Source organism: Eubalaena glacialis, chromosome 6 (assembly GCF_028564815.1).
Source record: "Eubalaena glacialis isolate mEubGla1 chromosome 6, mEubGla1.1.hap2.+ XY, whole genome shotgun sequence".
NCBI classification, from domain to species: Eukaryota; Metazoa; Chordata; class Mammalia; order Artiodactyla; family Balaenidae; genus Eubalaena; species Eubalaena glacialis.
The window spans coordinates 151822814-151839733 of record NC_083721.1 but is presented as its reverse complement, the minus strand read 5'-3'; the positions used below and the strand labels follow the sequence as shown (position 1 = coordinate 151839733).

Here is a 16920-nt window from a genome sequence, read left to right as displayed (position 1 = left end):
GTATCAATTAAGTCCTTTGGTCTAATGTGTCATTTAAGGCCTGTGTTTCCTTATTTTCTGTCTGGATGATCTGTCCATTGATGTAAGAGGGGTGTTAAAGTCCCCCACTATTATTGTGTTACTGTTGATTTCTCCTTTTGTGGCTGTTAGGATTTGCCTTACATATTGAGGTGCTCCTGTGTTGGGTGCGTTTATATTTACGATTGTTATATCTTCTTCTTGGATTGATCCCTTGATCATTATGTAGTGTCCTTCCTTATCTCTCATAACAGTCTTTATTTTAAAGTCTATTTTGTCTGATATGAGTATTGCTACTCCAGCTTTCTTTTGATTTCCATTTGCATGGAATATCTTTTTCAATCCCCTCACTTTCAGTCTGTATGTGTCCTTAGATCTGAAGTTGGGTCTCTTGTAGACAGAATATATATGGGTCTTGTTTTTGTATCCATTCAGCCAGTCTGTATTTTGGTTGGAGCATTTAATCCATTTACATTTAAGGTAATTATCAATATGTATGTTCTTATTGCCATCTTGTTAATTGTTTTGGATTTGTTTTTGTAGGTTGCTTTTCTTCCCTTCCTCTTTTGTTAGCTTCTCTTGTGATTTGATGACTGTCATTAGTGTTGTTTGGATTGCTTTTTCTTTTTTGTGTGTGTATCTATTGTAGATTTTTAGTTTGCTGTTACCATGAGGTTTTGATATAGCAGTCTATATACAAACAAGATTGTTTTAAGTCGCTGGTCTTTTAATTTCCAGTGCATTTCCAATATCCTGCATGTGTACTCTCCTCTTCTCACAATTGCTGGTTTTGATATCATATCTGTGTGTGGATGATTTCCTACCTTTACTCTATGTTTGCCTTTAATGGTGAGCTTTCCCATTCGTAACTTTCTTGATTCTAGTTGTGGCCTTTTCTTTTCTGCCTAGAATAGTTTTTTAAAGATTTTTTTGTAAAGCTGTTTTGGTGGTGCTGAATTCTCTTAGCTTTTGCTTGTCTGTAAAGCTTTTGCTTTCTTCATCGAATCTAAATGAGAGGCTTGATGGGTAGAGTATTCTTGGTTGTAGGTTTTTCCCTTTCCTCACTTTAAATATATCATGCCATTTCCTTCTGGCCTTCAGAGTTTCTGCTGAAAAAAATCAGCTGATAACTTTATGGGGATTCCCTTGTATGTTATTTGTTGCTTTTTCCTTGTTGCTTGTAATATTTTTTCTTTGTCTTTAATTTTTGTAAGTTTGATTAATATATGTTTCGGTGTGTTCCTCCTTGAGTTTATCCTGTATGGGACTCTCTGCGCTTCCCGGACTTGAGTGAGTGTTTCCTTTCTCATGTTAGGGAAGTTTTCGGCTATAATCTCTTCAGATATTTTCTCAGGCTCTTTCTCTCTCTCTTCTCCTTCTGGGACCCCTATAATGCGGATGTTGCTGTGTTTAATGTTGTCCCAGAGGTCTCCAAAACTGTCTTCATTTCTTTTCATTCTTTTTTCTTTATTCTGTTCCACAGCAGTGATTTCCACCAATTTGTCTTCCATCTAACTTATTCGTTCTTTTGCCTCATTTATTCTGCTATTGATTCCTTCTAGTGTATTTTTCACTTCAGTTGTATTATTTATCTCTGTTCTTTAAATCTTTTAGCTCTTTGTTAAGTATTTCTTGTATCGTCTCAGTCTGTGCCTCCATTCTTTTTCCAAGACCTTGGGTCATCTTTACCATTACTCTGAATTCTTTTTCAGGCAGATTGCATATTTCCACCTCACTTAGTTGTTCTTCTGGTGTTTTATCTTGTTCCTTCATCTGAAACATATTTCTCTGCTGTTTCATTTTGTCTAACTTTCTGTGTTTGTGGTCTCTGTTTCTCAGGCTGCAGGACTATAATTCTTCTTGGTTGTGGTGTCTGCCCCCTGGTGGGTAAGGTTGGTCCAGGGGCTTGTGCAGGCTTCCTGGTGGGAGGGACTGGTGCCTGGCCACTGGTGGGTGGAGCTGGGGCTTGTCCCTCTGATGGGCAGGGCCGTGTCAAGGGGTGTGTTTAGAGGTGTCTGTGTGCTCAGGATGTCTTTAGGCAGCCTGTCTGCTCATGGGTGGGGCTGTGTTCCCACCCTGTTGGTTGCTTGGACTGAGGTGTCCCAGCACTGGAGCCTACATGAGCCACAGCTGACCCCCGCCTCCCCAGGAGACCCTCCTAGACCCACAGGTAGGTCTGGCCCAGGCTGATATGAAGTCACTGCTTTGCCCTGGGTCCCAGTGCATGTGAAACCTTGTGTGTACCCTCCAAGAGCAGATTCTCTGTTTCCCCCAGTCCTATGGAGAGCCTGCGCTCAAGCCCTGCTGGCCTTCAAAGCCAAATGCTCTGGGGGCTCCTCCTTCTGATGTCAGCCCCCTAGGCTGGAGAGCCTGACATGGGGCTCAGAAGTCTCACTCCTGTGGGAGAACCTCTGCAAAATAATTGTTTTCCAGTTTGTGGGTTGCCCACCCGGTGGGTGTGGGATTCGATTACACAGCGAAAGCGCCCCTCCTACCATCTCACTGTGGCTTCTTCTTTGTCTTTGGATGTAGAATATCTTTTTTGGTAGGTTCCAGTCTTTTTCATCCATAGTTGTTCAGCAGTTAGTCGTGATTTTGGTGTTTTCCTGAGAGGAGATGAGCTTAGGTCCTTCTCCACCATCTTTTCTCCTCTCTGTTCTGTTTATGATTTTAAATTGACACCAATTCTGCTTATTATATGCAAAGCCCTTCTGTAGTCTCCACATCAAAGTCAAATGTGTTCCGTCTTGAAGATGTTAAAGAGTTAAGTCAGAATTGCAAAATCTTCAAATGCAGACTTAAAACGGTAGGAGCCCACCATGAAGAGCACTCAGGTTCAGCCTCCTGGCCGTCCTGGCATCTTCTTCCACTGGCTGTGCATCTCTGAGTTAGTCGATTTTTAAACTATTTAAATCTCATAAAACAACTTCTTAGTCTGGATCTAAATGCAAACTTTGTAAGAGAAGAAATCTCCTCCTTGTCTCCTTTGGACACAGATTTAAATGTTCAATTTCTTGTTCGTGAACCATTCTTAAAAGTAACATATATTTACATACTTTCAACAGGCAATTATGACACATTTAAATTGGCATTCTTAATATCCGTTAGAAATGATGATGTGGTATATTTTCACATGAAGACAATTATTGTGTGGTGAAAAAAAGGTAAACTAAGAATTCCAAAATTAAACAACATATGTTGTGTGTATGTGTGTATTTCCATTTTTCTTATTAAAAACACACATACATAAATATGTTCATTTTTAAAAGGTCTGGAAAGCTGTACACAGATATCTTAGCTATAATTTTCTCTGAGTGGTGAAATTATAGTGATTTCATATTATTTATACCATTCAGTATTTCCTGGAAACCTTCTGCAACATTTATTACTGTTACAACTAGAATAAAGCGGTTTTTGTAAGAAATGTTTATTGAAGTCACAAGTTGATTAAAACTATCATTAAAAATTTATTAAACTTTTATGTTAAGAAAACAGGTTCTAAATTTAAAAGCCACTGAAGCAAAGGGTTGTAAAAAGGTAGGAAGAGGGCTGGTGGTCTTGAGAAGCCTTGTCCTTTACTAAAGAAGTAAATTTGCTTATCCAAATTCCACTGCTTCTATCACTGCTTCTATTTTGTGTGATTTGACAAAAATACACATTGTACTTGTTTTCTTATAAAGTGTCTTAAATATCTCACATTAGAAACCAAATAATTGGAATCCAGGTACGATTAGTGAAGAAAAAAATCTTTTTTGCTCTAAAACAGATTTCACGTTTTAAACTCCCATTTGTATTCCAAATAACTTTTAACTCTTAAGCAATTAACTGTTGCCTCATCTACATGGTTACCCAGCTGCTATAATGGCCATGCAATCAGCAAACTTCTATTTTTACGAATTAGTTTTTTTGGCATTGTGCCAATGAGTATTTAAAGAAATAAGGCAAAATAAACTTTATTCTTCAAGATTGTTTGAGTGCCATTAAAAACCACAGTGAAGGAGGTAATTTCCAGAGTGAAAAATGAAAGTAAAAATTCTTTGGATGAGTTCTTACCCTCTCAGTAAATGAAAATCTGTGTGTAAAAATAAATAAATAAATTAAAAACAACTGTAAGGGTCTCCTCTTTATAGGAATTCTTTCAAATAAAAATGGAGACATCCTGTTTGCTTGTTTGTTTGTTTGTTTCTGTATCAATTCTGGTAAAAAGCACACTCCTTCCTGCTGTGGGTGCCCTGGGTTTCTCACCTTCAGGTCTGCCCCATCTCTTCTGTCGTCTGTTAATAGAGTAAATGTGTCTGTACCTACTAAAGGCCAGCCCTGGCCCCTTTCTTCCCTCAGGATGGCTTCTGTAGCCTGGGAGGGAGCCACCGCTGATCCAAATATTAAATATTATAATAACTTAATTGCTTTACTTTTTGGACAAAAAAATAATATAAATAGAAGTTGTAGTATTTTCTGTCCCTATCCCAGTGGACCACTTTGTACAGCTCCTTTGGGGTACCTGGCCCACTTCGGGACACCACTTATATCACTGAGTCTCTTAAAACTTGTTTTCCTTATTAACACTGTTACAAAACTTATTACTATGATCATCAGTGATCTCCATACTGCTAAAATTTAATGGACTTTTTTCAGTTCATTTTTACTTGACCATTCGTAGTTTTTAGCTCAGTTGACCATTTCCTGGTTTTCCTTCTATTATAAGTGGTTCAACCATTGACCCAGTTGCTCATATGTGGATCATTCCCACATATTTTTCTACTTTCCTAACTGCCCCCTGACCCCACGGTTCAGTCACTAGGATTTGTTGATTCTACTTCCTACATGTTTTTCGTATCCATTCACTATTCTACCACCTCTGTCCCCACCCTGGTTTAAGCCTCCACTCCCTCATAGTTCGGCAGTGGTCCCCCAGTGAGTCTTCTGAGACCTGCTTTCTCCCCCCTACAGCTGGTGTCAGACTCAGAGAACACAAATCTGATCATTTTACTCCCTTGTTTAGGTCTCTTTAATAGCTTCCCATTACAGTGGAAAGAGACAGGGAAGATCTAGATGCTTCCCCAGCCCAACTTCTTGCTCAGCTGTCTCGCTCCATCATTTCCCCTGGGTGCTCTGTGCTCCAGACACACTGACTTTCTCTCTGATCCTTCACAGCATGTTAAGTGTATCCCCCTGTGCAGACTCCCCAGCTACCTACATGTTGCTCCCTGCGACAGGAATGGTCTTCTCCCTTCCCTGGTTACCAGCTGCTTCTCATCCTTCATATTTTACTGCAAATATCATTTCTCCAGGGAATTCTAGTTGTACAGTTACACTGTCCTCTGTGTTTGCTTTATAACTCTTACCGTACATAGGAATAAACTGTCTAACCGTTATATCCCCCGTACCTAACAGGTAATGAAGGCTCCTTAAATATTTGAGTAAATTAGCATCATTGTAGCAATATTTGTTTCTGTGTCCACAGACTCCTTATTCTGTGAGGATAAATGTCCTTGTCTGGTTTGGTCTCCATTATTTTTCCATCATCTAACACATATGCACACACACATTTACACACAAACATTTGTCGACTTCATGTGAAGATTCTGTCGTTTCTTGTTTAATGCCTTCCCCTTCAGACTGTAAAGTGATTATGTCTGTTTTGTGCACCCATGCCCAGGGCTTAATACAGTGCCTGACATTACAGTAAGTATTTGGTAATGGTTTTTATTTTTTAAATTAATCTATCTCTGCCTTTTAATAAACAGGTTAATCCATTCCTATTTACTGAAATTCTAATATGTTTGAACTTACTTCTGACATCTTATTTTGTGTTGTCTGTGTCCTTCTTGTTTTTTGTTTTCTTTTTCTATTTTTTGTTTAGATTGATCAAGTTTTCTTCCATTATTTTCCCTCTAAAAATTAGGAAGTTAAGTATCCTCCTTTTAGTCTTCTAATTATTCTCTTTAAATTTCTAATGCAGGTATTTACTTTATATTTTTCTACCAACATCTTACAATAAGACAGGAACCTCAGAAAGGATTTACTCTTCTCCCTTCCCTGCCACCTTTCTTAGGAGATTTTGCTTTTCAATTATTATTTATTTATTTATAACAATCGGAACTTAAGTTTTGCTAGTTTGTTTGGTTTTTATTTAACTCGTTCGTGCTCTTTTATCCCAGGTTCTACTCCTTGGTGTTCTGTTTATTTACTTTGGCTGTATTATATTTGGGGGGGGACAATAACTTTTCTAATAATTTTTTAAAATAGGATTTGGGAGTGATATATTTTCTGCATTGTTACATATCAGAAAATGTGTTTATTTTGTCCTTCTATGTAATGAGTTTGCCTGGGTATGCGTCGTATGTTCTCATTTTCCCTCAGCATTTCAGAGATTTTGCTCCGTTGTTTCCAGTGAGATGTCTGATATCACTGAAGGCTTTTAGTATTTTGTTTTTAATCCTTACTGTCATGAAATGTCACTATTACATACCTGGTATAGTTTTTGTTTTCGTTTTCCCATTCACACTGGCTCTTTCTTCAACTCTCAGAAATTTTCCATTATTTCTTTGAGAAGTTTTTTCTTCCATTTTTTTTCTACTCTACTTTCTAGACTTCCTGTTAGCTGGATTTGGGAAGTTTGGGGTTTATCCTCAGTGTCTTATTTGTTCTTTTGTACTGCATCCTCAGAAAATGTCTCAATCTTCTAATTGATTGATCACTTAGCTGTGTTTGTTCTGCTGTTTGACACACCATCTGTGCTTCTTTATTTCAGTGTTTACATTTTCAATTTCCAAGATCCATAGTTTTCTTTCTCTGACTGCAATGTACTCTTGCATTTCTAAAGATAAACTTTTTTTTAGTCTTTTCCTGTGTTTGCTGCCATTGCCACAGGGTTCCTTCTTCTGCTGTTGATTCTAGTGCATCTTCTCAACAGTACGGGTCGTTGTGGATTCACAGGGGTCTGAGAGTCCCTGCTAGCCTGTCTGTGAATACCGCATTTGGTTTCAGCCACTGTGGGGAGGGGCAGGACATGCCGCCCGCCAGGTGGGCTCTGCCCGAGCAGCGCCTCTTCCGAGCCGGGGCACTCCTCTTTCCTTTTAGAAGTCTAAGCGTCCGCCCTCACTGCTCAGAGACACACTTTTTTGTTGACAGTGGTGACCAAAATGTCTAGCTGTTCCTCCCGTGGAGCCCAGCAGCCTTCCTCACGCTCACTCCAAGGCCCCTTCCTGCTCTGCGGGTCCTCAGTCTCCTCTCTCCTTGGGATTATTTTGAGAACTTTCTTAGTTTTTGTTTTGTTTTGTTTTAATAAATTTATTTATTTATTTATTTACTTATTTTTGGCTGTGTTGGGTCTTCGTTTCTGTTTCTGCGAGGGCTTTCTCTAGTTGCGGCAAGCGGGGGCCACTCTTCATCGCTGTGCGCGGGCCTCTCACTATCGCGACCTCTCTTGTTGCGGAGCACAGGCTCCAGACGCGCAGGCTCAGTAGTTGTGGCTCACGGGCCCAGTTGTTCCGCGGCACGTGGGATCTTCCCAGACCAGGGCTCGAACCCGTGTCCCCTGCACTGGCAGGCAAACTCTCAACCACTGCGCCACCAAGGAAGCCCTCTTAGTTTTTATAACCACTTTCCCTAGAGGGCATATTGCTGTTGTTTCTTCCTTTAGTTCATTTGCATCTGCCTTTCCTCTCAGGAATTTCTCAAAATTCCTGATCCCTTGAGAGTAGTCCTCGTTAGCTAATGCGGTATAAAGTTTAAAAAAAAATTGTCATTTACAGGGATTTGAAGTGGAAACAGCTGTCAGATGCATTGCTTAGAGTGCTGTCTTGTTCCAGGTGTGTGGTCAAGAGTTCAACATATCCCTGCCTAAATATTTATATCCTCAATAACATACTTTCAGATGAAAATATAGACATGTCTTAGACTGTGATACAGATATGGCTGTCTCCTAATACTAATTTTGTAAAGGTTTTGAGTATAATTATTATATTGCAATGAATCCATACATTCTTTATCTATGAAATCATAGAACCAGTGTTTTTTTATTATGTTTAACATAGAACCAGTGTTATTATTTTTACAGCATATGGAGAAAAGCTAATTTCATTATTTTCTTTCTGTTAGGTTACTGGTGATTCAATCATTCTAAAAGCTCTTCAGTCCAACCTTCAGCATGTACTGGTCTATGAGAATCTTGCTGTCCAGGAGAAAGTGCTGGCTTGTATTCCAGTCCAAGAACTAAAAAGGAGATCACAAGAAAAGTTATCTAGAGCTAGAAAATTGGATAAAGGTAGTGGCTTTACATAACCATTCATTGCTAAATATGCATCATTGCTAAATAAGTGGGAACGCTGAAATGGTGCCTTTTGCTGTTTACATTGTAAATACGTAACCCAGTTCTATTTGGATTTTTAAGAAGTACAACAATAGTATAATTTTTTATTGCATACACCTCATGCACACTGGAATGTGTATTTGCAGTTTAATCATTCGTATGTGATTTTTTTTTTCAGATATAGTAGAACTTTAGTCCATGGAATATATGGTGGCATTATTAGAAGATTTTAATGTGAATCGGAGAAAAACCTTACTCAAAATTAATTCATGTGATTAGACCACTGACTCCCTTTAATAGACAGTTACTGATAAAGAGTGTGGATATAGAAGCCAGCTACCTGGGTATAAATTCAGCTCTGACTCTCACTGTGCATCACTGAGCAAGTAGTTTAATCTCCATGCCTCAGTTTCTTCATTTGAAAATAAGAATGATAATTTTAAGAGATAACTGAGATAGTACATGTAAATGGCTCAGAACAGTGCCTGCCACATTCATCAAGAAATAATTATTTGTTGGTTTCATTAATGGTCTTAGGATTTTAGTTGTTAAATTTTTCCAACTTCAGCATTTTTACTTGGAGTTTTTATGTAATTGGTTTTTATCTGTTAAGTCATTTCTTAATACTGCCTTTTCTAGGGGGTTCTGTAGTATTTTTTTGGTGGTTGCCCTAGTTTACAATAAACATTTTTTTTCCAATTTTAAAAAAAATTTTATCTTATGTTGGAGTATAGTTGATTGATAATGTTGTGTTAGTTTCAGGTGTACAACAAATTGATTTAGTTATACAGATACATATATCTATTCTGTTTCAGATTCTTTTCCCATGCAGCTTATTGTAGAGTATTGAGTAGAGTTCCCTGTGCTATACAGTAGGTCCTTGTTGTTTATCTGTTTTATATAGAGTAGTGTGTATATGTTAATCCCAAACTCCTAATTTATCCCTCCCCCCTCCTTCAAAAGCATTATACTGCTTCTTGTGTAGTGCAGATACGTTTTAACAGAATGTCTCAATTCTTCCTTCCCATCCCTTGAGACTCTGCTGTCATTCATTTCACTTCCCCAGAGGCTTTAATCACTCAGTACATTGCTATTGTTATTATTTAAGCCGTTACTTTGTAGACTAAGTAAGAATGAGAAAAATAACAGGTTTTATGTTACCTTCATTCATTCTTCCCCTGACACTCTTCCTGTATGCAGGCCGGAGTTTATGACCATCACTTTTCTTCTTCCTGAAGAACTTCTTTTACTGTTTCTTTTAGGGCAGGTATACTAGAGGTGAAGTCCCTCAGTTTTTCTCTGCCTCAGAAAGTCTTTATTTCTCCTTCACTGTTGAAGGATAATATCACTGGGATGTAGAATTCTAGGTTGGTGGGTTTTTTTTTTTCTGTCAATGACACTTTAAATTTCTATTCTCTCTGTTGCCTGCTTGTTTATGATGAGAAGTCTACCGTAATTTCTATCTTTATTCTTCTTTAGGTTTCTCCCACCTATGCCCCTCACCTCCCCCTCCATCCCCAGCTTCACTCAGGATTTTCTCTTTGTTTTTAGTTTTCTTCAGTTTGAATATGACGTGCATACGTGTAGTTTTTTGGTACTTATCCTGGTTGGTGTTTTCTGAGCGTCCCAGATCTGTGGTTTGGTGCCTCATTAATTTTGGAACATTCTCGGCCATTATTACTTCAGATATCTCTTCTGCTCCTTTCTCTCTTTCTTTTCCTTCTGATATTGCAAAATAGGGTATCCTATTCTACCTTTATAAAACTGTTTCCCACCATTGTTAGATGTTCTGGTCCATTTTTAAAATTCTCCCACCATAATTGGATGTTCTAGGTGTTTTGTTCCTTTGTTCCTTTGTTTGTTTCTATTCTCTTTTTTCCTCTTTGATTTTCAGTTTGGGATGTTTCTGTTGACCTGTCTTCAGGCTCAGTGATTGTTTCCTTGGCTGTGTCCAATCTACTGATGAGCCCATGAAAGGCATTCTTTATCTCTGTTAGAGCACTTTTTGGTTTCTAGCATTTTTTTAGAGTTTCCATCCTTCTGCTTACATTGTTCTTACATGTTGTCTACCTTTCTCATTCGCGCCCCAAACATATTAATCATAGTAATTTTAACTTCCCTAATTCCAAAATTTGTGCCATATATGAGTGGTTCTGATGCTTGCTTTATCTCTTCAGACTTTTTTCTTGCCTTCAGGTTTTTCCTTGCCTTTTAGCATGCCTCGTAATTTTTTGTTAAATGTCGGATACGATGTATTGGGTAATAGGAACTGAGGTGAACAGGCCTTTTGTGAAAGGTGTAAATGTCCATTTAACTAGGAATTGGGCACCATTAACGACATTGTGTTTAATGTTTGCTGTAAGTGTCAGGGGCTTTGGATTCCTCTGGTGTTCTTGGGGTCCCTCTGTTGTCTGTGGGCTTCCCTAAGGACCCCTCCTTAGCTCCAGTCTGCATCCTGCAGATGGTTTAGTTGTAATCATCCCCTATTGTACCGGAGTCCTGTTGGTGTGGTGGTGAGGTGTGGGGGAGGAGCATTCTGTAATCTTAGGGTTAAATCTCAGTGTTTTAGGGGGCCTTACACTCGGGCCTGTGACCCACCCCCCGTAGGTGAGACAGGAAGGCCAGAGGGGCCTAGAGTCAGGGAAGCGCCCTTTCCCCAATCTTACTCAAGCTACAGGTTTGTTGTGAGACCTGGAGACAGCTCTTCCTCTTCTTGAATTAACAGGGTTTTTTGGGTTTTTTCTATTTATAAAACAAGGATGCTTATCAGTATGTGGTCACAGAGGCTGTGTCCATTTCAGAGTACTGTGGTCCTGTACGTGATGCCTGATATACATGCCTGTTTAGCAGGTACTTACTGTCATGTTCTGTGTGTGCTGAGCCCTGCAGACATAGTTAGCAATGTCCCTGCTGACGTTTGCCCTGGCATTTTTTCCCTCTAATTATAAAAGTAATACCTGTTTTATGTAGAAAATTCAGAAAATAGGGGGAAGATAAGCCATCCATAATTTCATCACATCAGAATGCAGCTTCTAAGATTGTATACAGTTGACCCTTGAACAACACAGTTTGAACTGTGCGGGCCCGCTTACACGCAGATTTTTTTTCTCTAAATACATACTACAGTACTACATGGTCCAGGGTTGGTTGAATCCGTGGATGTGGAACCGCAGAGGGCTGACTGTAAAGTTGTACATGGATTTTCCACTGCGTGGGGGGGATCAGCACCCCTAACCCCTGCATTGGTCAAGGGTCAACTGTATATCCTTTCACACTTAAAAATATAAGGGCAGTATAATGGTGTTTTAATGTAAGTAGGAAAGAAGGAACACATCAGGTTGTGTGCACAGTATTGTGAAAATCAGCGAAAGATTGGGCTTTTTTTTTTAAAGTTCATGAAAGATATGTTGGATTTATAACCTGAGATGCCAGAGGACACACGAAGGCAGGTGTCGGGGATTTTCTTGCAGGTGTGGCGACCACTGCATGGAAGCAGAAGGGCACAGGCCGTCTCCGGGGAGCAGTGCCCAACACGGTCTGGTTCGTGTAGGGTCGGGAGGAGGACATCATGAGGGCCGAGACCATATCTTCGTTGACATTGAATTTCAGGCAGAGCAAAGCATACTGAGTTTATTTATATATTTTTTAACCTTTCAAAAAAGAATTAGCGGCAAAATGAAGCAAAGGATACTTCTAATGAGGTTTTGAAGTAGAAAATAGGACCAAAGAAATTTGAAGGATGAACGTATCTTAGTCAGGAGGCTGATGCTGTAGTGTTAGTATGATTGAACATATAGCAAAAGTATTACATAGCCTGTTCATTAGGTAGGAAGAAATGAAATGATTTCTCAGGGCAGTCAAGTGTTCTTGATGACTTAATTCAGCAGGGTTAAGCATTGAAGCTTTAAGCAAGTGAAAGGTAGAGGTGCACTTCAGGAAGATCAATCCAGCAATAACTTGTAAAATGAACAGAATCAAGAGAGTACAAGGAGAAAAGAGTTCAAACACAGTAATAATAGAATTCACCTAAGAGGAATAAGAAGGCAGACAGGTATTGTGACTGCAACAGAAGAGGTGGATGTGAGAGTTGAGGTGACAGAATATATGGTATTTGCATTGATGGTATACAGTCGGCAGGGCATGGAGTCAGGTGTGCATAAGGAGAATGTCAAAGGCTTTGAAGGGAAATGAAGAGTCTGCTTTCAGACACCTGCCGGACATCATCTGGACTGCCAGGTGAAAACGGAGGCCTGGAGCTTTGTTTGGAGGTCAAGCCTTGACATACACTTCAGGGTGATAGGTAAAGCCATGCAAGTAAGTGAGATTGCCCAGACTGAAGATGGCGGGGTGGGGGAAGGATTGCAAAGGTTCTAGAAAGCAGGGCAGCACTAGCCGCATGTGGGTACTTACAGTAAGTAATGAGTCTAAGTTAACATTATGAGGCCTGTTTGTTTGCTCAGTTCTTCTATCATTTATTCTGCTATTTACTGAGCACCTGCTGTGTAGCAAGCACAGCTCTAGGTCTTGGAGATACAGCAGTGAACAAAACAAAGTCCCTGCTATCATGGGTGAGACAGCCAAAAACAAATCCTCAGATCTGGCAGGTAGTGATACATGCTGGGAAGACAAGTCAGGATAACGGGATAGAGAGTGATTAGGGAGGGTGCTGTTTGGTGGAGGGTTGTCAGGAAAGGCTTCTCTTGAAGCAGTGATTTTCTTTTCTGGTAGAGGCACTGGCAACTGCAGAGGCTCCGTAGGTGGGAGTGAGCTTGGCATGTTTAAGGGATGGAAGGAGGGCGCATGGCTTTAGCAGAAGGAGCAAGACGGAAAGCTGAGAGAGGCGAAGGGGGTACATCGTTTCCTGTGCTGCTGTAGCAGGCTACCACAAACGTGGCTCCTGGAAACGGCAGGCGTGTGCTGCCTCACAGCTCCGGGAGCCAGAAGTCCATGATCAGTATCCCTGGGCCAAGATCAAGGTGTGGGCAGGGCTGAAGGGGAGAGTCTCTGCCTGCCTCTGTCCGCGTCTGGGGGCCGCCTGCGGTCTGGCTTGTGGCTGCACCACTCCAGTCCTGAGGACCAGCATCTCCACATCCTGCCCCTCCACCGCTGCGTCACCTTCTCCTCTGTAAAGTCTCCCGCTGCTTCCCTCTTGGAAGGACACATGTGATTGCATTTAGGGCCCCCATTTAGTACGTAGCATAATCTCCCTGTCTCAGAACCCTTAACTGCATCATATCTGCAGAGGCTTTTTTTTTTTTTTTTTTTGCCTTCTTTGGTAGGATTCATGGGCTCCAGGGGTTAGAATGTGGTTACCTTTCGGGGAGCCATTTTTCGGCCTACCGCAGGGGCCAGCTGAAAGAACGAGAGTGGCGACTTTGCATTGTATTCTGAATGAGATGGAAACCCATTGGTGGGTCTCAGTCGACTCAAGCTACCTTGCATTCTTAAAAAGATCACTCTGCTGTAGGGACTTGTTGGAGAAAGCAGGATGAGAGTGCTGTTTTTCTTAAAGTTCATTTTTAGTCCAGCATTCATGAATATCTCCTTGTTGAGAAACTTTCATGTTGTGCAGGAAAAGCTGAACTCTCCCTGCCAGTCAGTCCTCCACCTCCTCTTCCGCAGGTAACAGCTATTATCACATGATGCGTTCCTTTTCATATCTTTTCCTGTGTATTTACACCCATAAATAGTTATCTATAAAAATAAATAAAGTTGCATGGGTTGAATAAAGTGTATCATCTCTCATGTATTCAGCTCCTTGGTGATTTTCATTCACTGACATGTCTTGGAAGTCATTTTCCCTCCCCCCTAGTGCTCTGTAGTATGCATGCACTGTTATTTGTACAGTTCCCCACTGATGGACACCGAGATTTCCCTGTTCTGAAGGCTGCTGCAGTGAAGATCCTTGTAAAGCATGCCTGCCTACATGAAGGAATGTTTCACTGAGTTAGATGTAAAAGTATCAAGGGTGTGTGATACTTTTATACTACAGTGGATCCCTGCCAAACAAATTGCCTTCCAATTTATACCAGAAGTGTCTGGGAGTATTTGTTTCAACTTAATGAAATTATTGAACTTCTTTTATATGGACTTTACTAATTTTTCTAATGGGTTTTGTTAATATTCTTACTGATTTATAGACTTTCTTAATATATTCTGGATACTTTTCTTTGTTAGACTCATTACATTTTTCTCTCAGTATTCTTTAATTTCATTCAGTGTATCTTGAAATTGAAAAGTTATAAATTTTAATATGAGAAAATTATTTTTTCCATTTTTGTTTTTACAGTTGTGTTTTGTTTTCTACACCAAAGTCATAAACGTAAACTTCTACTGTTACTTTTATAATATTCCCTCTCTGTGTATAGTGTTTATATATATATGTATTAGAATTAATGTAGTAGGGATCTGATATTTGGATAGCTACTCGCCCCAATACCATTTGTTGAACAATCCATCCTCTTAGAACTACTTTAAAGGCTAATTTTATTAAATACTGTGTATCACTTAGAAATCTGTCTTTCAGGACTCTTGTTTCATTCATCTCTTTGTCTATTCTTTATCAGTATCACAATATTTTAATTATCAGAGTTTTGTAATGTGTTTTGATGTGCTGTAGACAAATTTATCTCATTCTTAGTCAAAGTTGTGTTGACTATTTTGTGCCTTTCCTCTTTCACATGAATTTTGCAGTTAGCTTGTCAAAGTTCATGAAAAATTATTTTGTAATTTCAGTTGAGATTGCATTAAGGTACAGGTTAATTTGCGGAGAGTTAACAACTTCGAGTTTTCCCATTCAAGAACATAATATATTTTGGCCTTTTAATATTCTCTGTAGTTTTTTTTTCTTCTATAGTTTTTTATTTTGAAACGTATCAAACATAAATACAAGAATAGCGTATAACAGATCAAACACCTGTGCCCAGCATCAGACTTTATTAGATCTTAACATTATGCCATGTATCTCCTTCATATATGTTTTATTATTTTAATAATAAAATATTAAAGATAGGAATGAGAATCCCCATATATGTCCCTGAGATTGTTTTCCCCTCTCCTTCCTAAAGATACCACTGTCTTGAATATGGTCGAGAGAGAGATCTTTTTATTTGATAAAGTGGATATAATAATATATGTCATGCTTACTTGCTAGGGTTCTAGATAGATAGATAGATAGATAGATAAATAGTACACATGGTTGTGCTTTTATGTGTTTTGTGAATTATATTGAATGATGGTGAATTATATTGTACAGTTGAAGCACTGATAGAAAAGCTAATAGGATGATTTTTAAGGTGTTCAGAATTCTGTGATTTCTGCCTGTAATACTGTGATTGTTTCATATTTACTTGTGAATATATCTGATAACAAATATAATGCAGTCATTTTAAAATGTTTTTCAAAATCAGACTTACTTTGTTACCTTCCAGGTGCTTCAGGATCAATTCCAAACTGTCAGTAGTTCCCTGAGAGGTGGTTGTATTCAGCATGGTGTCGGTCAGAGGATGCAGTAAAGTCCTACTGCTTTGAATGTGCAGTGGATTACGTCATTGTATTTCAGCCTGCTTCACAATACACTGACAATTCTGTCTGCATCCTATTTGTGAAGACCTTTTAGATCATCTTCTGTTTTCATATATTTCAGCTTCATATTTGAGGATAAAATACACGTGGATGTTTTTAGTTTTTTCTGCTTTAAATCTTACTTGGTTCTGTTCTAACTTGTCAGGTACTAATGTAAGCGAAGAGGACTTTCTTTTGCTGGAGCTTTTACACTGGTTTAAGGAAGAATTTTTTCACTGGGTGGATGACATTTTGTGCAGCAAATGTGGTGGCCAGACTAAGTCTAGAGGCAAATCATTGTTCCCCAGTGATGATGAGCGGAAGTGGGGTGCAAACAGAGTGGAAGATCATTACTGTGACGCCTGCCACTTCAGCAATCGATTTCCAAGGTGAGCATCCCCTGGACAGTAAAGTCAGAAGAATCTCTTATTGGGATGGTTAGAAGAGAATTTTATTAAATCAACTTTTAATCTTCATTTTAGTTATTAGAAGTATATTCCTCTAGGACAGGGGTCAGAAAGCTATGGCTGACAGGCTCAATCCAGCCCACATCCTATTTTTGTAAATAAAGTTTTATTGGGGCACATCCATGCTGCTTCAATAGCTTATGGTCTGTAACTGTTTTCACATTACAATGTCAAGAGTTGAATACTGGCAACAGAGACCATATGGTCTGCACAGTCTAAAACATCTACTGTCTGGCTTTATATAGGAAAAGTTTGTTGACTCTTGAATATAAATTGAGTGTAGTCCTAGCAACTTAATGCTGTAAATCTTGTATTTTTATTCTTTTAATACATAAATTTTAACTTTCTGATAACTTTAATAATAATACTGATAACACATAAAATAATGCTAAAACATTAGAATAATACTGATCATTGTGATAGTAAATACAATGCTGTACTCAAAATCCTCAGATGGAAATATGGAAGGTGAAAGTATAGTATAGGACCATCTTTTTTTTTTTTTTGGCTGTTCTGTGTGGCACACGGGATCTTAGTTCCCCGACCAGGGATCGAACC

General features: G+C 39.1%; 1 protein-coding gene across 3 annotated transcripts in view; it reads left to right on the top strand.

The window, feature by feature from the left end:
• NGLY1 (N-glycanase 1) overlaps positions 1-16920 on the top strand; it is a 56669-nt gene that overhangs the window by 20125 nt on the left and 19624 nt on the right. For all 3 annotated transcript variants that reach the window (XM_061193720.1, XM_061193719.1, XM_061193721.1), the window contains exons 4-5: positions 8122-8287; positions 16062-16284. In XM_061193720.1, coding sequence (XP_061049703.1) covers positions 8122-8287; positions 16062-16284 — 389 coding nt within the window. The remainder of the gene's footprint in view (positions 1-8121; positions 8288-16061; positions 16285-16920) is intronic.